The 23,960-nt window shown below is 52.1% G+C and overlaps 1 protein-coding gene and 1 long non-coding RNA gene across 6 annotated transcripts in view; one reads left to right on the top strand and one right to left on the bottom strand.

Moving 5' to 3' along the window:
* Positions 1-490: 490 nt before the first annotated feature.
* HNRNPL (heterogeneous nuclear ribonucleoprotein L) lies at positions 491-14,947 on the bottom strand. Of its 3 annotated transcripts, XM_059381208.1 has the most exons (13): positions 12,189-12,481; positions 10,126-10,244; positions 9,280-9,517; positions 9,074-9,159; positions 8,142-8,238; positions 7,984-8,056; positions 4,536-4,607; positions 4,144-4,424; positions 2,972-3,093; positions 2,468-2,669; positions 1,697-1,754; positions 1,498-1,593; positions 491-911 (listed from the first exon to the last, which is right to left on the bottom strand). In XM_059381208.1, exons 1-13 carry the CDS (start codon positions 12,450-12,452, stop codon positions 853-855), a joined length of 1,767 nt encoding a protein of 588 aa, XP_059237191.1. In that variant the 5' UTR covers positions 12,453-12,481; the 3' UTR covers positions 491-852. The 3 variants fall into 3 exon arrangements, with proteins under 3 accessions (XP_059237191.1, XP_059237192.1, XP_059237190.1); XM_059381209.1 differs by lacking the exon at positions 12,189-12,481 and adding an exon at positions 14,865-14,947 and having other exon boundaries at positions 4,144-4,607; XM_059381207.1 differs by having other exon boundaries at positions 4,144-4,607; positions 12,189-12,483.
* The window catches only part of LOC132004752 (uncharacterized), a 20,523-nt gene continuing 9,121 nt past the window's right edge, over positions 12,559-23,960 (top strand). The window contains exons 1-3 of one of the 3 annotated variants that reach the window (XR_009400633.1): positions 12,559-13,445; positions 19,414-19,451; positions 21,752-21,893. This is a non-coding gene — a long non-coding RNA (uncharacterized LOC132004752). Of the gene's footprint in view, positions 13,446-14,877; positions 15,485-19,413; positions 19,452-21,751; positions 21,894-23,960 lie in introns of those variants that run through there. The other 2 variants (XR_009400631.1, XR_009400632.1) reach the window with 2 other exon arrangements.

Here is a 23,960-nt window from a genome sequence, read left to right as displayed (position 1 = left end):
CAAGTACTTGGCAGGATGAAAGCGCTTTTATTTATTTATTTATTTATTAAAGATTTTATTTATTTGACAGAGAGAAATCACAAGTAGTCAGAGAGGCAGGCAGAGAGAGAGAGGGAAGCAGGCTCCCTGCTGAGCAGAGAGCCCGATGCGGGACTCGATCCCAGGACCCGGAGATCATGACCTGAGCTGAAGGCAGCAGCTTAACCCACTGAGCCACCCAGGCGCCCCGAAAGCGCTTTTTTTAACTCTTGAAATTTGTAGCACCATTTACCTCTTAAAAGATGACTCTCCAACTAGATTCAGCTTCCTTGGGCAGGGCCCATGAAAAAACGCCACCAGCCCTCTTCCCAGGTTTTCCTCACCAGATTCCTTTTAATTCCCTGCCACATTCCTGGGCTGGGCTGGCAGCTCCCAAGGGCCCGTAGCTGTGTCCCGGCCTGCCTGCTCTTAGGCTGGAGACCAGTGGGAGGGAAACAGACACACCCTGGAATCCCAGTAAGCGCAATGTTTATTTTCCAAACAATTTTATTGAAATGTGCCAAGAGTACACAGGCAGCACAAATGTATGAACAGGAAAAAAAAAAATCACACATACAATAATTTTTTTAAAAAGTGAACATTAATCTTGGGAGATACCAGGTCCCCTTCCCCTCCCCCTCCAGACTTCCAGCATTTCCGTTATGGTTAAGCCCACTAACCTAGCATTTAAAAAAAGGAATACAGGAACTTTTGCAAAAAAAAAAAAAAAAAAAAAAAAAAGGAAAAAAAAAACCCCAGAAACAAAACAAAACAAACAGCATAAAGGAAAGAGAAACATTTTCCTGCTCAGATGGGACTCTTCTGGGTCACCTATTAGGAGGCGTGCTGAGCGGTGGAGAAACACAACTTCAGAGTGTAAGGATATGGACCATCTGCAAAGGAGAAGACAGGTTTGGCTGCACCCCTCCTTCTCTGCAGGTGCCAACCACCCAGCCCCTCCTCCATTTCTGTTGTTCGGCTGCAGGGATCTAACTAGTCACTTCCCAACGTGAGACTTACAATCAAGCCCAATACTGAAGAGGCACTCCCCCACCCCTGCCTTTGATTCCACAGGGAATCCCATTCCCAGCTCCCCAGCTGGCCCAGGCCGTAAGTGGGCGGATGTTCCCTATTGGCCAGATGAGCCCTTTTCCTGGGTACCCTCTGAGCCAGCCTGTGCAACAGACAGTGCTCAGTGTTTACTGGCAGCTTCTGACGCATAGAACACCAGTCCATGGAGGACGAGTCTCAGTAACCCCGAAGCTGGCAGAGCAGGTGACAGCAAGCAGCCAGGCTGGATCTCCCTCCCACGGGGAACATCAGGCTAATCTCCTGGCGACCAGGTCCCGCCTGCCCATGTCAGCACCAGTGAAGCGATCTCTGGGGCCCTATGTTGATGGCAGGGAGGACGGCTCTGGCCTGAAGCCAGCCCAGCATCATGCCACAAGGGTGAGGACTACAGGACACACAGATACTCACTTGGGTTTTTCATCTGGTAATGATTCAGGAAGCCCAAAGTCTCCAGGGCATCACTCTTGGATTCCCACTCCAGCAGCCCAGAGGAGCTGCGCTCACCTGACCAGAACACAAGGTTTGTTTTAGGCTGACCTGAGCAGGAATTGGGTCTACCCGCCTACAACCAAGTAACGAAAAAAGGCGGCAGCAGCAGTTCACTCACTTTTGCCTGAGAATACTTTCACAGAAGATGGCCGTTTCACTCCCAGCTCGTCGCAGATCTGTAGGACACAGAAAGGATTCAGAAACAGCAGTACCACATGGCAGGATTCAAGCAGCTCGTGACAGAGTACTGACATTTTTCTGGGATTTCTGATCTTTGATCACACATCATACTCTAAGGCACCCCCCACCATAACCCAACAAAGGTTTAGAAACACTGCTCTTACTATGTTTCCACTACCTTTAACTATCATCATTAAAGCAAAACCTGTTTTTTTTCTTAAAATTCCCACCTGGGTGCTTACTGGCACTAACCAAATGTTTGCTGAAGCAACCAGCAACAGCTCAGGCCCAAGCAAGGGCTGAAGTCCAACCCTGCCAGTCAGCCCTCCTCCCCCTCAATGCCCCAGTCTCCTCTGACCAGACCTGAACAGGAGCCTCCCTTCTGGTATTACTGAGGCACGGAATGTCCCAACTACATGGATGCTTTGACACTGGACTCTAATAATTGCCACTCTCTCACCCAGACTGGGAGAAACCTTTTTCGGCAAACAGCAGCCACCCTAGTCTGTCAATAACACAAACAGGACAGCCGACCTCCACCATGGCTAGGCCTTTGGTGCTGTTCTCAGCCTATCCGTTCTGGTTCCTGCTGCATCCCCAGACCCACCCCAGGGCCTGGCGGAGCTGTGGCTCAACAAGGTACTAGAAAAGCCTACAACACGTGGCTCATTCAGATGGCGCCGTGAGGGAGCAGTTCCACAGCACCCACCTCGAAGAAGTTCTCCTCAGTCACCTCCAGAGGAGCGTTGAAAAAGTGCAGCACGTTGCTTGGGTGCTGGATGCGATTCTTGGCTGCCTGCTCTGGGGTAGAAAACCGATTGTTCCTGGATTCGCTGAAGTCTTTGTAACTGCACGACCCGTCTTCTAGCCCGTAGGACTGCCCGGGCATGATGGCTGGTTGCTTGGAGACACTGTACCAGAGAAGGGGAGCTCTTTGTCAGACCCCAAGCCCTCCACGGTGGCCTGACTCCTGTCTGAAGATGCTGGGTGCCTCAGGGGGCTCTGCTCCACAGCTGAGGCGAGACTGACAATTTCCCCACTGCTTCAGCTGTGTGACGGGGCACGACCTGCCACCCCCTACTCCTGCCCAAACAAGCACCCAGGCTCGCCCGTACTCCTCTGCTGGGTGCTTTCCAGAGTGGCCCCATTCCACTTTCCTTCTTCCCTCAGCTCCTCTCCAACACTCCCAAGCCTGAGGAAACTAAGGACGTACCAGACATTCAGCTTCTGCCCGAACATGAAGTTGTTGTTGAGGTGAGTAATGGCCCGGTCCACAGCATAGCCATCAGCCATCTCCACCATGGCGGCCCCCGGCTTGCTTTTCATGAATTTCACCTTGAGGAGAGGGACTGTGATCAGTGCCACGGTCCAGCTGCCAGGGACCCTTCCTCCACCCCTTTTGAGCTAGTGAAAAGCAAGAACTCCAGGCTCTAGAGCAAGGCTTCCGTCTCCCCCTGGGGAACAAGACAGCAGGAGCAGAGCAGTGTGCGGCTCCCAGGCAGGGCTCTGCGCACGGGCCAGTCTTTCTCACCTCAGGACACAAACCCTCAGTGCATCAATTAATGAAGTGCAAGAAAAAGTGGTTGGCAGCACAATAAGGAAACAAAGCAGATACTGCCACTAACATCTGTCAGTGAGCACACAGACGCACATGGTGCAGAGCGGGTCACGATGTGAAATGCCGCTGTGGGCAAAAGGACTGAAGGCAGTGAACAACCGTGACAAAGGCACCAAAGCCAATCTCTCTAGCATGAGGTCCTGCTTCCACATAAAGGTCTGGAAACCTGGGCAAGTAATTTACCCTCCGCGCCTTCATTGCCCCAACTGATCTCATCAAGGACTCTAGTAACAAGCAAGTTGCCACATGTGCAGTCCTATCCACAGCGCCCGATGCGCAGAAGGCAAGCTTAACCCACGTGATGGTTGCCGCTGCTATGACTCCCCGGCTAAGTCAGGGGTTGTGAGCACAGAAGCTCCCAGGACTCAGCTGGGTTCCAGAGAAACAAGCCACCTGGTCAGGGGCAAACAGCCACCTGTCCCACAGGCAAGGCAGGAAGGCCCAGGGTTGCCAGATCATCTTTCAGTTTTCTGAAAAAATCCTCACATGATGACCTTTGGCCACAAAAATTAAGTCTTATAAATCACAAATATAAGTATGACGTTAAGCATTCGTACTTTCATGAAATCCTGGTTAATGCACCCGATTAAGAGACGACAAAACACCCATGGTGAGGACCAAACATAATGTCCGCAGCTGGCTGCCTGCTTCAGTGAGTCACCCTCTTGGAACAGCCTGCTGTCAGCCAGGCTCCTTCCCCCACTGTGACACATGAGGCTCGGCCCGCTTGGGCTGCAAGGGTAGCAACAGATCTGACAGAGACTCACCTTCTCCACATTGCCATACAAGCAGAAGACATTGAAGACCCGATCACAGTTCATCTTAGATTGATCCAAGCCATAGACCATGAGCACAGGGCTGTCGGCGTGGGGGCCATACTCGGGTGGTGGGGGAGGGGGTGGGGGGTGCCCATACTGGGGGCCGTAGCGACTTGGGCCCCGACGGTGACCCCCCACTGGTGGGCCCATCCTTCTCCCTTCGTAGTGAGGTGGGGGGGGCCCGTAGCCCTCATCATGGTAATGGCTGTGGTACCCACCGTGGGGCCCTCCTGGGGGGTGGGAAGGAAAGAGAGGGAGGACGGGTGAGAATTTGCGCGGCGGGCGGCGGGCAGGGGCACATGAGCCACGGGAGTCCACGGAAGGGAACCCCCTGCCCTCACCATATTCTGCGGGATGATCTCCCAGGAGAGGGGGCTGTCTCTGGCGTTTATTAGGGTTGCTGCCAGGATCACCTGAGGACAGAAAAGACAGTTAGAGGCCATCCAGGAACAAACAGGATCACCCTCCTGACTAGAGGCTAATCTCGAAGACCTTCAGTTCCTGTGTGCCTAGGCAAACCCCCCTTCCTCACCAGAGTTGCTGGGGCCTCCTTCCTATGGCCTGACCCATGGTGGGCATGAAGCCCAAGCCTCAGGACTAAAGCCCACTCCCCTTCCCCAGCCGGTGCAAAGTAGCTGGTCTCCTTTCTCTGGGACGGATGAGATCAGCTTCTGGGCTCTCTCTCTCCCTCCTGCCCTGGCCCAAATGGGAAGCCCAACTCTCAGGCCATCTGGGGAACCTGCAGATGCTACAGACACTGTTATGTTACAGAGGGCAAGAACAAATTCCTCAAACTCCTACCGATAATGGGAGAGGAGTTAAGAGCAGGAAAACCACCAAGGAAAGGCAAGGCAGAAAGAACATAAAATCTGGTCCCCATAGTTCCAAAGTTCTAGGAGCTCTAGGCCCTACTCTCTAGGTCCCTTCCTTCTCAACCCTGATCCTCCCTGCCACCCCCCCCATCGTCACACCCAACCCGAGGAGAGGGACTGTGGGAAAGGACAAGCAGGGCAACATCAGAACCAATTCAATTGAACAGTCATATACAAGGCATTGACATTCTCAGACCCCGACAATGGCGCAGATCCACCCCAGACCCCAGCTGTAATTCATAGTCGCTACACGAATTTAGCGCTTGAGTGGCAGACACTGTGCAAAGCGCTTTACAGACATCACCGCTTCGGAAATTCCTCACAACAACCCTATGAGGTAGGTACTATTTTTGCCCCGTTTTACAGATAAGGAACCTGAGCACTCAACTTTTAACTGACCAGTTAAAAGACACTTTGGCCCAAGGTCACAAAGCAAAAGTTAGCGGCCGAGCCAGGATTTGAACCCAGGTCTGGCTGACTCCAAAACCCAGGGCTCGAGACCACTGCCCTTTCCTGCCACCCGGCCTGGGTTTTGTTTCCAACAATCAGTCATTACAAAGATGGAAAAGGGCTACTTACAGCAGAAGTACAGAGTACAATGTCCATTTGTCACAAAAAACAAATCTGTATTTTCTCTTACCATTGGACGCTTCAACAGTGAGTTAGCACAGTTCTGAAAGATGGCGTCCCATCAAACATACACTGCGACCCTGCATCACATGGTTTTACAGTCATAAATACAAGTCACGGTACACACCCGATACAATTTTTTTTTTAAAGAATTGTCTTAAAAGTCAATGTTTTTGATTAAATCAAAAATGGCTCACAGATGTTCTGTCCTCAGAAGATACCAGAAAAGTGGCAAATAAAGGTGTATGAGGTGGGTAGTGTCCCTCCGTGTTGTCAGCTCCTCACACTGTGTGCTGCAGTGCGGTGCTTCTGGCTGTGTAGCGCTCCGTGTGCGTGTCTCCTGGATATGAGGTGTGCCAGTGGCCCCACTATGCCCGCGCTTTTGGCCTTGGGAGCGCGCCTGGTTACCCGCCAGCAGGTAACTGTGTACCTCTGAGCTGTTTGGCTGTCTGGTTTTAGGTCTGGTTTTTTTTTTTTTTTTGATTTTTTTTTTTTTTTGGTTGTTGTGGTTTAATTTTTGTTTCTGAGCTCCAGTTGGTGCAGATTATGTTGGCAGCCGATGACTGCAGAAAAAATAAAAATATCAAAACAGAAAAGAACAAAAAAAAGGCCCTCCCCAAACCAAAGGACTTAAAAGCAAAAAACAAAAAAACAACCCATATGGCGAGGAATGGAGAGAGGATCCTATTGTCTTGGAGGCCCATGGAATCTACTTCAGTCTATGAAACGTTCTCCGAAAAGAGCGCCGCTGGCTGGCTGGGAGAGCTCTGTTCTCTGTGTTTCCTACTTCTGTGTACATTTTCGGGTTCAAGTTTGCTTGGATTTTGACTTTTTTTTAATGTTTAATAAAAAAGCAGTGTCTGCTGCCATGTTGCGTCTCTTTCTCTCTTTGTCTCTGTCTGCCTCTGTCTCTGTGCTTGTAGCTGTTCCTTGGAGCGCGGTGTGGTGTTCTTGATGTAGTGAGCTCAAGTCTGCGGCTGTTTCTGGGGACGTGGTGCAGGCTGCGTGTTCTGTTCTCTCCAGGAAGAGCTAGTGGTTTCTACCCTGTGTGTTGGTGAGCAATGTGCAGAGGCAGAGCCGCTGAAGTATGGTTCCCGAGGGGTGGCGAAGCACCGCCCTCACTCCAGGCCACCTCCTCAGCTCTCGTTTTTGCCCCCCAGTCTTGGGGCGGCCAGAGCTGAGAGGCATCAAAACCAATGCACAACCAGCCCCTGCCACTAGCCCCTGCCGGTCTGCACATCTTCTATTTATGTTCCTTGGAGAAGAAATGGTTGGTTGCCATGTTTCTGTTAGCGGTCATGTAATGCCATTGCCCGCTCTGGTACATTCACTCGGTCACCAATTTGCCTCTGACCTCTGGAGGGGCGGCCAGGCCCACAGTGCCCACCGTGAGGGTCCTGGGGAGAGTCTAGCCCACCCTGCCCACTGCTTCCCAGCTGCGAGGGCGAGCAAGACAGGCCCGCCTAGGAATGGGGGCCTTTGGCCTCCCAGGGCCCGTGAGAGGTCAGCAACCGGCCTCCTCCCTCAGCCCGTGGCCTAGTCCGACGTATCAGACCAAGACAGACAGAGATGGATGGTCTTGCTGAGGGGATGCCGCTGCTTTTCCAAAGGCAATCCTCCACCTCTCCCTCCTATCCAAGGCAAACCATTCTTGACAGAGTCTAGGAAGGGGGTTGTCCGTTTGGGCCCCCCGCAGAGATGTTGAGTCCCCGCTACAAGGGAGGTGAGGCGTGTCTGCCCTGCTCCAATCCAGGGTGTCACCTCCACAAGGTCAACTTGCTCAAAGGCTCTGCTCCAAGGGTCTGGGCGCCCTCGTCACCTCCCCAGTCTGCCCGCCCTTCCCCCAGCAGACCCTCTTGATAGTGGCGAGCAAGAGAACCATGCCGGGCCCAGTTGAGAATGGAGAGTCAGTGACCCTAGGCAGGCTCCTAGATGGGCAACAGCAGAATCCATCTGGGAGCTGCTACTGGTTTATAAGCCATTGCCACGTCCTGTGCTCAACGAGGCCCTCCCTGCTCCCCAACCCCGTCCAAACCTCTGCCCTGGCTTTACACCCTCAGCCACGTCAAAGGGCCCCCGGCAGCAGCTACAACCTAGAGGCCCCCTCATTTACCCTCTCCCACTGGAGCATCTTTTCCAAGAGCTGACCGCGCAACACCCCCCAGACCCTCCCATGTCCACAGGGAGCCCAATGGCATTACATAACCCTGAGCCCGGGTCTATGAAGTGCACTAGTCGAGTGAAGGCAAGGCGGATGTGTTTAGAACAAAGTTGCCATCGGGATTACCTTGTCCACTGAGATTGGGGTTTGTGTAGTCCCAAGTATCCTGATCATTCTTGAACACATTCAAGCGTGTGGGCTGTAGGGACAAGACAAAGCTTGAAATTAGCCAGGTCCCCCAGCTCACCTGGAAGCTGACAAGGGGCAGTCATTTCCAAACCCACCTTCGCATATTCAATCTTCAGAGTGCAGCAGCCTGAATAAATGTCAGCCCCATTGAGCGAGGCCTTTGCCCGCTGGGCACTCTGCACAGAATCAAATGTGGGTAAAGTTAAGGAAAGCCCCGAGACAGGTGCTCTTTGGAAAGAGCTTTAAGTGGTCCCAGAAAGGGACAAGGACGAGGGAACACCCCAAAGACCACACTGCATGTGAGTTCTGGGGTGAGCTTCTCACCCACAGTCACTAGCTGCTCACATGGAAAGGGCTAGAGTGCGGCTCTGGGTGGGCAGTCACTGTCCAGAGTTCCTCTCTCACCTGCACTCCCAACCCCACCAGCCCAGAGGCCCAGAGGAGGCAGCAACTCCTTCTGCCACCACCCTAGGCCAAGCCACTTTCCCTCTGCCCAATCCTCTCCCTCTAGTGCTGTGCTTTGACGAAGCCTGGACAATCTCTGAAACATCAACCAGGTGAAATTCCTGCCTAAACCCTGTCAGTGGCTTCCCACCGCACCCTGACCCATGTTTCACAGCACTGCCTCAGATGCCCTGCTCACTGCTTCCAAAGCCTGCAGTGAACCCTCTCCCACTCGTAAGTAGTCAGGCCGTTTGCTTTCTCTAACACTAAGCTGCTGCCCACCTGACAGCCTTTACAGAGACCAGTTCTTCTGCCCCGATACCAGCTCCTACTTCATGGCAACAGAGCATCACCCCACCAGATGTGCTGGGCACTCCTCCTCTTCGCAGCAATTTAGACTCTGAGCTTTCACAGTACACGCCAGTGTGTTCGTTAATGACCCCTCCCATCAGACTGGGGGCTCCAGGAAACGATCTGGTACCTGGTGGCCATCAGGAGCCCGTGCTGGTTGAAAGGACAGCCCCCTGCTGAGCCTTGTGAGAGCCCCCACCTCAAAGAATTCCCCTTTCCCAGCAAAGGATATTCCACCATGGCCTGGACTCCATTCTTCCGGAAAATAACAATTCTCTGGACAGGACCACAAGGATTGCAAATAGTATAAAGAACATCCTGTAAAAAGCACACATGCAAGATGAAAGAGCACTGGCAGGTCAATCTGGCTCAGGGGAGAGGACAGGAGGAAGAGCGAGCTCACAAAAGCATCTAAAAGAAAGCCTGTTGGGCACGCACCGTGGTAATCGAATAGATCGGGTTCAGAATGGTAAAGAGAAGCACACTGTTGACGCTCCGGGAGTCATCCGAGTCCCCAGGGCGGGAGATCTTCTGGCTGGTAGAGTAATTGACAAAAGCTGGGTGGCCAGCAATGTAGATCTGGTTGTCGGCCGCGTAGTTCACAGCGTTGCAAGCCCCCAACACGTCTTCAAACTCTACCAACGCTTGTCTCTTTTTAGGCATTACTACCACATAGCTAGCAGAAAAAACACATGTTTTGGTCCTCTCAAGGGAACATAGAACAAAAGGATGACATTCAACTTGCCCTGAATAGACTCATCTCTCTGGACTCCTCTGTACCTCCACCATGGTTTCCTGACCTGAACACCCTGTACCCTAAGTGGCACAATAGGCAAAAGAGATGTAGCTACGGCATCACATCCTCTGGGAGGTCTTCCTTCCTAAATCCTCTTCCCCTGAGCCAGATGCCTCCTGAAGGCTCCTAGGTTTTCCTATCACAGTGCTGACTGCTCTGGATGGGCAACTGTTGGAGGAGCCCCAAAGTTTCATTTTTATTGTATTTCTACTCTAGTCCGAGTACCTAACATGTGACAAAAATACTCACTAAACAAGAGAATCCAGATTAAAGGCTAGAAGAAAAAAAAAACTGAAGGGGGGGGGGACAAGAAACTTGCTATAACCTGACCCAAAGTATAAGGGCTAAACCCAAGAGTGGAGGAGTCCCAGGACCTAACTAAAGAACCTTGGGCCAAACTGGCTATGTCACTTCCCACCAGAAACTAAGGACACACAGGACCCCAAGAAACAGACTTCTACGTCCAACCCATAGCCTCTGAGGAGTACCTGATGGGTCCAAATTCCTGCAAGGCTTCCACAAGGTCAGCTTCCACCACGCCGTCAATCAGGCCCCTGATGTGGACAACTGGGGAGGCAGGGGTTTTGTGTGGGTCATCGTAGTTCTCCTGAAAAAGGAAGGAAGAACGTAACTTCATTTCCTGCTATACAAGATGGTGGCCCACTGCCCTCTATGCTGTTGGGAGACCCAATCAGGTAAGACACTTAGGTATCACACAAGGGATGGCAACACAAAGCAACCACCCCCAAAGATTTTGGGTCAGCAGAGCTCAGGCCCCAAGTGGATGGCCAGCCTATACCTCTTGCTGTAGTTTCTGAAGAAGACAGAATGGAAGACAAGGCATGTCCCACACCTTACATTCCTGCTAGAATTTTTCTCTTCCCACTGGTTAAGAAAATGGGGGAAAAGACTGGGATGGAAACAGGACAGCACTGGCAGAAAGGGCTGTTTTCTGCTGCAGCCTGAATCATTGACAATGTTCTCTTGGCATGTTTCTTTCCCCTTTCACTTGTGCAACAAACCCAGCCAAGCATTACTGTCCCCACTACTCAACCCCCAGGATCAGTCACATTAAAACATCCCTGCCCCCAAAGCTGTGAAAGCCACTTCTAGTCTTTAACCACCCACCAAAATCTGTGGTAAAAAATACTGCCTAGGCTAGATTATGGAAAATAAGATGAGAAAGGTCATTAAAAAAAAAAGAAAGAAACTCCAACCCACATCTCTAAAAACCAACACGATTCCCCCACAAGAAGTATCTATCCACCCACACAGAAGCCTCTGGGAATCAGTAGGAAAGTAACTTTCTCCATGTCTCTTGGGCTCTGGGCCCAACCTCCTGTTTGAGAGCCACCAAGCAGAAGCCCATACAACAGGGGCAGAATTGGATTCTATTTCAGGAATGAACCACACAAACCACAGGAGGCACACCCGCCTGGTGGTTACCAGCTCAGCGGTTTGGAGTTCCACAGCCCATAAATTCTAATCCCAGCCCCTCCCCCATCACTAGCTATGTAAGCTACACAAATTTACCTCAGCTTAGCTCTACAAGTCCCCACTTGTAATACCACCCTGTATCTCATACAAACTGTTGGAAGATTTAGGTCAAGTAGTTTTAAAATGAGTCTAACAAGGCCTGCCGCAAGTTAAAACACTAGAAATCACTGCTACAGCTCACCACCAAACCCCAGAAAAATCCTACAAATGGCTGAAAAGGAGAGAACTTCACGAACTTGGGAAGGAGGAGGGAATCAGCTCCAAGTCAGGAAGGACAAACGGTGGTCCTTTCCGACTAGGAGACCAACGACGTCGAATGCCTTCGAAAATGTCCACCCTCAGAGAACATTTTGGTTTACCAAACCAACTCCATCCAGTTAACCCTATGAAACTGTAACCCCAAGGAACTTGTGATGGTTCCACAGCTTAGTTCAATTCCCAAATGGCAAAAAAGACCTTTCACAAGCCCCTTTCTTCCGGTTTTCAAAGCCCACAAAAAATGGGAACATATTCTGTTGCGGGGGGAATATCCTCAAAGCAAATCAACTTCTGTATCGACACAAACCATGACGTTATAGATTAAAGAGAGATCAGCCAGAATTCCCTACTCAGGCGCGGAAAAGGCCACCGCCCACCCGTTCCCGCTCACGCGGTGCAACCCACCCCCTCTCCCCCGCCCACGAGGCCCAAGAAGAAATGCGCTTGCGCGAGGGCAAAGACTTAAACGATAAAGGAAAAAAAAAAAAACGGCCCGGCCGCGTGCCCGGCCCCTCATATTCCAGCCCGCGGCGCCTGCGCACTGCGCCACCCGCAGCGCAACCTCCTTCCTCCGCCTCCCACACCATCCCCCCAACACCGTTCCGAATAGCGCGCACGCGCAAGCTCCTGTCCTCGCGCAAACCCCGCCGTTTGCCCAACGCCTGCCCCTCCCCCACCCCGTCACGGCGTGAGGGCCTGGGCGCGTGCGCAGAGGCGCCCCCCCATGAATACCCTCAAGGTGGAAATTTTTCCGTCCCTTCCCGGCCGTTCCCGGCCCCTAAGGCCCTGGCCTCACCCCGCCGCCGCCGCCCGCCGCCCCGGCTCCTCCACCGCCGCCACCACCGCCTCCGTGCTGGTCGCCAGCGTTGTCCGTCTTGAGCCGCTTAGGGGCTCGGCCGCCCTCACTGCCGCCGCCGTAGTAGCGGCCACCGCCGCCTCCGCCGCCCGCCGCCGCCATCTTCACCATCGCTCCCGACCGCCTCCGCTGCTCGTCCGGCTGCTGCCTCTGCTCCAGCCGCCGACGCCGCTTCTCCGCCCGGGGCAGCAGCCTCCGCGACATGGCGGCACAGAACCCGCCTCCCCCCGCCTCTCATTGGGGGAGGGACACGCCCGTCACCCGCCGCCCCCACCCGATAGGGGGAGCCACTGGTCCCGCCAAGGGGGGAGGGGAAGCCTCCGCACGCCTTGCGTGCCTATTGGGTACAGCGCATGCCGTTCTTCAGATGGGCCCGCCCTCGTTTGTCTGAGACACTCCTTATAGGCGAGTGTTTTCTGCCAGTCATCTGGCTGACCCCGCCGCCTTAAAATAAACTCCAATTTGATAGGTCGGATTTCTGGCACAGCCTGGCCTCCCTTGGAGCACCTGATAGGAACGACGCTCATCCTCGCCGGAGAAGCCCCGCCTTCTTCCCACTTTTATTGGCTCCCTCACTAATCCATCGAACCGAAAATTGTTAGCGTTCCAGTCAAAATGACTCCCTTACCGCGCCACACCGCAAGGAGAAAAGGAAACCCCCTCCCTTTTGCCTCTCTCCAGTGGTTGCTGCAGATGCCCATCTTTTACGTCTCTACCCGATTAGTCAATGAAGAGTGGAAAGGGTCGTAGGACCACCGGTGGTCTCCGATTGGGTTAAAAAGGAAAGCCCTCCCCATGCCGCCAGGCGCTCTCTGGCTCAGTCTAGGACCGGATCGGAGGCGAGAGCGCAAGCGCGGACAGGCTTTCAGGCGTCCCCGGAGGCGGGGCGACCCTCTAAACCAGCGAAGGCCTGGCATACCCCAAGTAGTTATTGACATTCTGTGTATGGTGCCGGAGGGTAGACCGAGACAGAGGGGTAGCTGCCAGTGGCTCTGTCTCCGCTGCTATCCCTTATTCCTCTCCACCTCGAATCCCCACAACGCCAGGGGAATTTTAATAACCCAAACTCAACCCTTTACGTAGATTGGCCCTGCCGACGGTCTTCGGACCCTGTCAAGTTCGCCGGCGTCCTTTCCCTGCTCCGCTCCACCTCTAAATTCAGCCAAAAGAGCACTCTTCAGTTTGCACAAAGGGAAGGTACGCGCACTTTTCGACCTTTGCCCGTGCAGGCCCTCCCATCTAGAACCCTTTGTCTACCACCTCTCCTGCCGGAGGAATCACTCCTCTTGTCCGTGCCGAGTCTCCACTCTGAAAAGCGCGTCCCTTGTCCCAACCAGTCCCGACCCGAGCCTGCCTACTCAGGCCACTCAGGCCAGTGGTTTTCAGGCGATAGCCTTGACCTCCGTGGCTTGTCACAGTCTGGTGACTATCCCTTTTCCAGTGGGGGAGGCTTGTGTGGGTAAGGGAGCGGTGGTCCCTGCCTAAGCCTTAGCGAGGCTGGACCCTACCAAGCACTAGGTACAGCAACCGGCACAGCGTTTGGGCAAAGGGGAGTCCTGGTGTTCTAAGTGTCCGGGGCGGGGGGGGGGGGGGGGGGGGGGGGGTGCCTGGGTGGCTCAGTTGGTTAAGCGACTGCTTTCAGCTCAGATCATGATCCTGGAATCCCCAAATCGAGCCCCCACCGGGCTTTCTGCTCAGCAGGGAGTCTGCTTCTCCCTCTGACCCTCCCCCACAATGCTCACTCGCTCTCGCTCTCTCGTAATCTCTCAGATAAATCTTAAAAAAAAAAAAAAAAAAAAGGTCCAAGTGTCCGGGGGGCCTGCCTTCCTTGGGGTAGGACGACTCTGAAGATAACGCCCTCCCTCAGTCTCTAGAGTCCAAGGAAGCCCAATAGCCGGAACCTAGGGGCGGGGCCGGGCCGAGGCAGGACCCCACGTTATGGGGCTGCGTCTTGGGGTTAGGTGGTAAGAAACTGCGCTTAGAGAGTCGTGGGAAACAGGGTCGACTCCCGCAAAGATGCTTCGGAATCTTCCCACTGGTGACGGGCGCTCCCGAAATAGGAGCCCTCGTGGAAACTAAGTTTGAAATGGGGTCAGTGGCGCTAAGACAGTGGGACAGGACTGCTGGGTTCGCAGATTTAGGGAGAAAAGAAAGTTGGGAACGGGCGACGGGGATCTAAATCAGTTCCCGATCACACCGGGAAAACCCGAAAAAGAAGGTGGTACACAGATGGGAAGCGGCGCAGCGCCTTCAACACGTGATCGGTGCGACGGCGAGAGGCGGGGCGGGTCCCACAGAAGGGCGGGGTCGCGAGGTCCGGACGTCAGAGGAATGCGGTGGGGGGAGGGGGAGAGGGGCCCCTCCCCTCCCCGCCCCCGCGCCCGGCCCGTACGCCCCTCGCGCCGACGCGCGCGGCGGGGACGCGGCGGAACCGTCCTCGGCGCGGCGCGTTCTGGCTCGCTAGCCAGCCGGCTCGTAGCCGCAGCAGGCGGCCGGGCCGTAGCGTAATCTGCACCACCGCGCTCCCGACCTCCGCCCCTCCCCCACCCGGGCGGCGGGCGGCGCCTCCCACCCACCCCCCGCACCCCTCCCCGACCCCTCGCCCCCAGCCCCTACCAGCTCGGCGGCGAGCCTGGCCGGCCGTCCGGGATCGAAAAGAGAGCAGACACTGGGAAGTTTTGGGGGAGGGAGGGGCGGGCCTTAAAGGGACCACGACCTCTTTTCAGCCTGGAAAAAAAAGAAATAGGGGGTGGGGTGGGGGGAGAGATTGAAAGTTGCTCCGCGGTTGAATGGAGGAAACAATGCCAGAAAGGCAGGGAAAGACTGTTGCACCGTTGCGTTAGGGCTCCGCGTCCCTTTCCCCCAAACACCCTAATCCCTCATTCCACCCACCACCCCCCTTCCATCTCGGAAAGTCACGCAATTGTTTGGCAGTCACGCCTCATTCCTCCTGGTCAGCCAAGTGTTGTGTTAGTTGAGGTTAATGTTGGGGCGCACACTGTACGGAAGCGGAAATGGGCTCAGGGGACGCAAGCGGCTAATGCTGGATCCCCCAGCTTGTAAATGGCCCGAGAGAGGGATTTGTCCGCCGCTGAAGACGTGTAGGCACCGCACTGCAGTACTTATGGTTGTGGGGTCTGCAGTGTGCGGTGCGGGTTCCAAGAGCACGGGCTCTGGGACCAGACCACCGAGTTCAAGTAGGGAGCTTGCACGCACTAGCTCTGTGGCCTTGGAAGGTGAGTTAAGTCTTTTTGCGCCTCTTTTTCCCTCCTCCAATAAGAGAATGGTAATAGTACCTGCCTTCTAGGGCGGTCTTGAGAGATGCTAAGCCTGGAAGCAGAGGGGACCTTAGGCCTACACCCATTTCGCAGATAAGGTAAAGTTGAGGCCCAGAGAAGGGAAAACCCTGTTGAAATACACCACAAGAAGACTTAGTCGCTCCCCTCCCATCCATGCCTGTCCCTCTTCCACCTGTTTGTGACATGCATGGCACAGTGCCTTTCCTCCTTGCATCAAATGCCCAGAGTCCATTCCTGACTTTGCATTGGCTCCTCCCTCTGCCTAGAATTTTCTCCCAGATCTTTGCTCCTCCTCAGATAGGCCATGACTCAAATGTCACTTCCTGACAATCCCAGCCTAGTTACCCCCCCCATACATTGTTATATAATCATGGTTCCCCATTTGTCTCCCTCTTTGCTCTTACTGCCAGGTGAAGACATCTAGTTATTTAATTTCTGCCTCTCGCTAGAATCTGGGTTCTTTTGGGATTGGAAGTAGGTATGTTTTAATGACTTTAAGGATCTACCCTAGGGTCATTTATTCATTCCAACGGATGTTTATTGAGCCAACACTAGTGGGGGCACCTGGGACAAAACGGTGAACAAGATATGGAAAGTTTCTAGCAAAATACTTATATTCTAGTGAAACACTTAAGTAAAACATATTGTATCAAATGGTGAAAGCTGCTATTTAGAAATTAAAACAGGGCGCCTGGGTGGCTCAGTAAAGTGTCTGCCTTCCGTTCAGGTCATGATCCCAGGGCCCTGGGATGGAGCCCTGAGCCCCAAGTCTGGCTCACTGCTCAGCAGGGAGTCTGCTTCTCCTCTCCCATCCCACCCCCCCTGCCGTGCTCTCTCTCTCTCAAATAAAGAAAATCTTAACAAAACAAAACAAAACAAAACAAAAACCAAAACGTCCACCCAAACAGATGAGGGATGTATGAGGGCAGTTTGCTGGAAAAGATATTCAAAGGAAGCCTCACTGAGAAGGTGACCTTCTCACAAAGACCTGAAGGAGGGGAGAGAGGAAGTCAGGTGGATACCGGAGGACAACCATTTCAAGCAGAGGGAACAGCCAATGCAAAGGCCCTGAGGTGAAAATGTGCTTGGTGTGTTCCAGGAACTGGGTGGGTGGTAAACTGTAAGCAACACTGCTAGAGATGGGAAAAGGGTCAGTCTAGTCAAGTGGAAGCTGGGGGAGGAGTTTTACTTCGCCTTGGAGGTGGAGCCCTTGGAAGACCCTGATCTGGCTCAGTTATTCACAGCAGGGTGTGGGTGTGAGAAACAGACTGTGGGAGGTGGGGCAGGAGCCAGGAGATCAGTCAGGAGGCTGATTCAGGAGAACAGTCTGGAGGAGTGGGGGCCATGGAGGGGTTGAAGTGGGCGAGTTGTGGATCTGTTTTGGAAGTAGAGCCCATAGGACAGGCTGAGGGGTCAAAGCTCCCCATGATTCAAAATTCCCAGCTGCAGGGCCCATAGTGGTGGCTAAGGTCCCCAACTCCTTTTGGTGCTCTATCCACTATGAGAGGTTGCTTTAAAAAAAAAAGATTTTATTTATTTATTTGAGAAAGAGAGAGTATGCGGGGGAGGGGAGGTCAGAGGGAGAAGCTAACTCCCCGCTGAGCAGGGAGCCCAAGTGGGACTCAATCCCAGGATCCTGGGATCATGACCTGAGCTGAAGGCAGACATTTAACTAGCTGAACCACCCAGGCGCCGATAATTGTTATTTTTAAAAAAGATTTTACTTATTTGAGATAGAGCGTGTATGTGCAAGAGAGAGCCAGTGAGAGCAAGTGCATATGGAGGGGCAGAGGGAGAGGGAGAAGCTGACTCCCTGCTGAGAAGGGAGCCTGATGTGGGGCTCCATCTTGGAATCCGGGATCATGACCAGAGCCAAAGGCCAATGCTTAAAGAACTGAACCACCTGGACGTCCCCAGATTTTTTTTAAAGTAACATTTTTATTGAGATACATTAATCCTTTTAGAGTATACAACTTAGTGGGTTTTATTCACAAGGTCGTGGACAGTCGCCACTAATTCCAGAACTTTCTTATCACCCCTAAAAGAAACTCCATCTCCTTCAACCCCCAGCAACCCTTAAGCTACTTTCAGTCTCTATGGATTTGCCCCTTCTGAGCATTTACTATCAATGGGATCCTAAACACGTGACCAGTAGTGTTCAGGGGTCATCCAAATTATGGGATGTCCTTCACTCCTTTTTGTGGCCAAGTAATATTCCCTCTGCATGGACATAGCGAATTTGTCTTCATAGGTTAACAACTGCTACTGCTCACTCCTCCAGGACTCTCAGCTTCTGGCTCACTGTCTCTTGTTGTGCCTCTCTCACCATCCTCAGTGACTTCCACACCCAGGTAGACGACCCTTAGGCCATCCTCTGGGCTCCTAGACCTCCTCTTCTCTGGTGAACTTGTCTTCTTCTTAGCCCCTCCCTCCAGTGGGTACATCTCCACTCTGTCTCAGTAACCACGGCCTCTTAGAACCTCAGCTTCAAGCATCTCACTCGCCATGCCTTGTATCCTGCCTTTCTAGTTCATTCCTTTGAAAACCTCAACTCCCAACAATTTCCTCCAACACCATTCCTCTACCCCTCAGCCCCTTCGTGTCTTCACACAGATCGAATTCCTCCACCAACCATTAGGATCACCCGCTCACACGTTCACTGCACACCTCCCCACCTCACCGTACTCATCTGGCAAAACCACAGTCCTTATAAAATCCAAGCTTCTCCCTATCGCAGGCCCGCACCTGTGCAGCCCAATGGGGGCGGAGAAAAATACACACCCAGGCTACCTGGCCCCGCCTTAACTTCATGCCCACCGACTAGGTGGGGACCACAGCACTGCTTGGCAACTTTGCCGGTGGCCCTGGTCCCTTGATCCTCCCAGATGACATATCAGACCTTCTCTTCAAACCTCCAAGAGCTCTTTCTTCCTCCCCACTCCCAGCAGTGACCTCCTTCTTGCTTCCTGAGAGAATCACAGTCACCTTCTCACCACGCCCACCCCCCTCATGCATCGTCACCCCCCCCACCTTCTCCCTTGTGCCTGGGGCTGGGGTGGGGGGAGGTGCGTAGCCAGCCCTGTTCCCATCTGCTGCGCTTCCTTTTTTTCCCCATGCATATTCTCATTTTTCTCTTCCCCCATTCAAGAAAGGGATCCCCTGTGGGCTCGGGGTCTCAGGAGAGAAAAGTGACAGGTCTGAGCGCAGAAATAGGTCAGCTTTCTTTTCTTTTCAAAGCCTCTTTAGGACTCTAAGCGGAAATAGCTTCACGGTCTATGGAGTGTCAGAATGAAAGTTCAGATGCCCTCAGGGGCCGGTGTGTTAAGTCCAGTTCTGGAGGAGGAAAAGTCTCCATTGCATTCCATAGCTGGGACACCCCCTCCCGCAAAGTCTATTGAGGTCCAAATGACATAATAAAAGTATACAAGTTGAGGAGTGTCGGCTTCTGTAAACCTGGGAAGCCACCACCGCAACCAAGATCATGGCGGTGAGAATGAACGTAGGCATCATTCCTGAATTTCTTCATCAAACCCATCGTCCCTTGCCCCTCTGTCCCTCGTCCCCACCTCACAGACACTGATCTGCTTGGTTTCTGTCACTATTGGTTAGTTGGCATCTTCCCGAATGAAATGATACAGTGTGGATTTTCGTGTCTGGCTTTTTTCACTCAACATCACTGTTTTGTGCTTCATGCGTGTCGAGCTAGGCCATTGCAGGGGACAGTTTATCAAGTCGCCATGATTGATTTATCAAGTCACCTCTTGGTGGACCTTTGCCTTCTTTCTAGTTTTTGGCAATTACAGATAGAAGTGATGTGAACACTGGTGTACGAGTCTTCGTGTGAACATACGCTTTCATTTCTCTAGGGTACACACCTAGGAGTGGAATTCCTGAATCATACTTGGTAGGTATATATTTAACTTAAAAAAAAAAAAAGATTTATTTACTTGACAGAGAGTGTGTGGGGAGGGTCAGAGGGTCAAGGAGACAAGCAGACTCCCCACTGAGTGGGGAACCTGACACTGGGCTTGATCCCAGGACCCTGATATCATGACCCAAGCTGAAATCAAGAGTCAGATGACTTTTAAAACAATTTTTTTAAAGATTTTATTTATTTATATGACAGATTATAAGTAGGCAGGGAGGCAGGCAGAGAGAGAGGGAGAAGCAGGCTCCCCGCTGAGCAGAGAGCCCCACGTGGGGCTCGATCCCAGGACCCTGAGATCATGACCTGAGCCGAAAGCAGAGGACTAGCCCACTGAGCCACTCAGGTGCCCCAAGAGTCAGATGACCCTTGATCGACTGAGCCATCCAAAGCCCCCCTGTATTTGAATTTTTAAGAGGCTGCCAAGCTCGGGGCACCTGGTTGGCTCATTGGTAGAGCATGTGACTCTTGATCTAAGGGTCGTGAGTTCAAGCCCCATGTTAGGTGTAGAGATCATTTAAGTTAAAAAAAAAAAAAAATTAAGGGGCACCTGGGTGGCCCAGTTGGTAGGCTGCCTGACTCTTGGTTTCAGCTTGGTCCATGGTCTCATGGGTCATGAGATCAAACCCCACATAGAGCTCTGTGCTCAGTGCTCAGGGTGGGGTCTTCTTGGGTTTCCCCCCCTTCTCCTCCACCCCCGCACTCACTCTCCCTGAAATAAATAAATCTTTTAAAAAATTTTTTAAAACTGCCAAGTCATTTTCCAAAAATAGTTGTACCATATGTCACTTATTTCGTAATAATAATTTTAAAAAACTGGTTGACAATTGAGTCTCTAATTTGTTCACTCTTTCATTTAACGAGTATTTATTGGGCACTACTCTGTGCCAGGCCCCATTCTAGGCACTGGGAATTCAGCCGTGACCAAGGGTCAACAAAAATCCCATCAACGAGAGGCTGACTTTTGACTTCGATCCTCTCCCAGTGCGGGTGATACGGTTCAGAGGCTGGGAGCACACAGGTGCTCAGGAGACGGATGGCCTGGGTCCAAATCCTGACTCCTCCCTTTCTGAGGTGTGTGGCCGTGGGCAAGGTCTCTTTACTCTGAGACTGGCCCTGTGGATCATGCAATCTTGACTGTGTAAGATTGTGTCATTGTTGGTTTGCGAACTGGCCCCCCTGTACATAGAGGACAAGGAGAGACCAAAGAAAGAGGCAGACCACTGGTTTAATAAGCAAGGAATGTGCTCACAAGGCTTGTCTTGGGCACTGCAAGATGAGGTACGTCTCCCCACCCACCCACCAGCATCTTAAAGATTATATAGAGCCAGATGGTCTCAACAACACCTTACTTGGGCAAGGCTCTGTCCTTGGGACAGCTCCCACTGTGGGCATGGTGGGCAGAAGGACATTCCACAGTCAGGGGAGGGAGGGAGGCCTCTGATTGCCTGAGTCCAGCTCGTGGGTCAGCCGGCGGTTATGTCTTCTGGATGACCTCCCCCAGTACTCCACCCCTCATGGCCAGCTCTTACGATTGGACACCCCCCCCCCCCCCATGCACAATGTGCCCTGAGTGGCCAGCACGGAGTTCCACTAGCACGGAGGTGGCTCGTTGGGAGGCTTTTTGGAGGAAGGTGGATACAGGCACGTGGAAGAGAAAACCCGGATGAAGACGATGATTCCTAAAATAACTAACAGTTTTTCCATCAAGAGTTCCATGCTTCTAACCACTGGTTTATTAAGTCCCCGAGGCTGGGGGGGAGGGGCGCATTGCTGAAAGTGTTCACTTGTGTCCCCATATGATTTAATAAAGACTGCCTTAGCTGCCTCATCAGGCAGGAGCACATGACCTTGTGTTTGGATAACGACACATGCATCTCCTTGCAAAGTAGCGATAATATCCAAAGCCATTCTATTTGGGGGGACCGCTCTCCTCATCTGTTTCGTGTTGTAAAGACAGGCTTTGCTGCCTATCATTTAAGGCTTGCTGGGTGACCTGAATAAGGGCTTTGGTAGACCCTAATGACCCTCGGCCAACAGGGGAACAAAGCTACAGCCAAACGATGGGGCCCATGGCAAGACTGTGCCCACTTGGCCTTGAGGAGAGGGAGACTGGCAGTTTCAGGAACCTGACCTGGCTGAATGGACCCTCCATGCTGGCCAATGGAGGTGGCACTGTCAGGTGGGAGGAGATGGACTGGGGGCTCGGGGCTGGACACGCCAGAATAGGACTCCCGCTTTTTCCCTTCTCTCAGTGAATGGTGTGTGTTCCGTTCCAGGTATGATGGATTTCGACAAGTCCAGCTCACAGCAGGACAGCGGGACCCAGTGGAGATGGAGTAGTTGCCCCTCGTTCAAGGTTGCCCCCCTATCCCAGTGGGATGAGTCACCGCAGATGCGAGTAGATAATTCCTGTCTCAGGTGCGTTGGGGCTTGGGGTTCTCAGTAGCAAAGCACGTTGATCTGCAGTGAGAGTTGGGACATGACTTCCATGCCCTTCTGGTGTTGGGCATCTCTGAAGGGGTGTTCAGACTGGCATATGGCGCAACAAGTCCTTCCGGGTGATCATTCACATGTAGGGGCCGCCTGGGTGGCTCAGTTGGTTACCTATCCAACTCTTGATTCCACGTTCTTAGGGTCCTGGGATCAAGCCCACCATCGGGCTCTATGCTGGGCGTGGAGACTGCTTGAGATTCTCTCTCCCTCTCTTCCTCTGCCCTTCCCCCGAGCTCATGCTCTCTCTTTCCCTCTTTCAAATAAAAATAAATAAATCTTTTTTATTTTTTTTAAAGATTTTATTTATTTATTTGACAGAGAGAGAGATCACAAGTAGGCAGTAGGCAGAGAGGCAGGCAGAGAGAGAGAGGAGGAAGCAGGACCCTGGGATCATGACCTGAGCCGAAGGCAGAGGCTTAACCCACTGAGCCACCCAGGTGCCCCAAATAAATCTTTTTTAAAAAGGCAAATGTATTAAAGCCTGGGAGAGGATTTTAGTCCACCTAGCCAGGGTGGTTTTATCTGTTAGTAATCTAATAGGCTGTTGGACTGCCCCATATTGAATTTTCTATGGGTTCCTCTCCCTTGCAGATGTTCTAGCAAACTCTATACAGAGTCCTGCCGCAGAGACGAGACTTCCTGTGCTATCATTCTGTTATCACAGGCCTATTTTCCTGATGTGGTGGAGGATGGGGACAGATCTCTGGCTGTCATCCCATGACCCCATATTTTGGAGCTGTGCAGGGAGCTGTGGGGAGGCACTGGAAAGGTCCAGTGTTGCCCCTCCCATTATGAAGGCAAACTGAGCATACTTACCAGAAACCTGCACTGGTTGGGACGCCTGAGTGGCTCTGACAGACAAACATCTCAGCTCAAGTCTTGATCTCAGGGTTGTGAGTTCATGTTCTGTGTTCTGTGTGGAACCTACCTAATAAAACAAACAACAACAACAAAAAACCCTGTGCTTGGGCACCTGGGTGGCTCAGTTAGTTAAGTGTCTGCCTTCAGCTTGGGTCATGATCCCATGGTCCTGGAAGTGGTCCCTGCATTGGGCTCCCTGCTCAGCAGGAAGCCTGCTCCTCCCTCTCCTATTCCCCCTACTTGTGTACCCACTCTAGCTGTTTCTCTGTCAAATAAATAAATAAAATCTTAAAAAAAAAAAACAAAAAAAAAAAACAACCAAACAGTACTTGGCAGAGTCTTTCCAAAGAATGTCTTCGAAAACAAGTATTTTTGCATGAACACTTCTGCAAAAGCATCAGAGCAGAACAGAAACTGTAAATGAGAAAAGACTTTAAACTAGCCATTGTTAAAGATCTGGTCACAGTTATAATGCAATTGACAAGGAAATTTGGTTATTTCTGTGACATATACATTTTATTTTATTATTATTTTTAAAAAGATTTTCTTTATTTGACAGATCACAAGTAGGTAGAGAGGCAGGCAGAGAGAGAGGGGGAAGCAGGCTCCCTGCCGAGCAGAGATCCCAATGTGGGGCTCAATCTCAGGACCCTAAGATCATGACCCGAGTGAGCTGAAGTCAGAGGCTTAACCCACTGAGCCACCCAGATACCCCTATACATTTTATTTTATTTTATTTTAAAAAAGATTTTATTTATTTGAGAGAGAGAAAGCATAAGCAGAGAGGAGAGAGAATGAATTAGACTCCCTGTTGAGCAGGGAGCCCAATGTGGGCTCAATCCAGGACCCTGAGATCATGACCTGAGCTGAAGGCAGATGCATAACTGACCAAGCCACCCAGGCGCCCCTATGACATACATTTTAAAATCAACTGGCAACACTATACCAGGACATACCAGATTTTTAGAAATTCCATACAAATATAAAGAAAGTTTAACATCACTTCCTATCTGTACTCTTTCCCATGTAATTTATTTTTATTTTTTAAAAGATTTAAAAAATCTTTTGAGAGAGAAAGAGCATGCCAGAGAGGGGAGGGAGGGGTCTCTGTTGAGCACAGAGCCTGATGCA

The sequence above is a fragment of the Mustela nigripes genome, chromosome 17, assembly GCF_022355385.1.
Source record: "Mustela nigripes isolate SB6536 chromosome 17, MUSNIG.SB6536, whole genome shotgun sequence".
In the NCBI taxonomy this organism is placed as follows: domain Eukaryota; kingdom Metazoa; phylum Chordata; class Mammalia; order Carnivora; family Mustelidae; genus Mustela; species Mustela nigripes.
The sequence above is the reverse complement of the archived record's forward strand: the minus strand, read 5'-3'. Positions and strand labels throughout refer to the sequence as shown.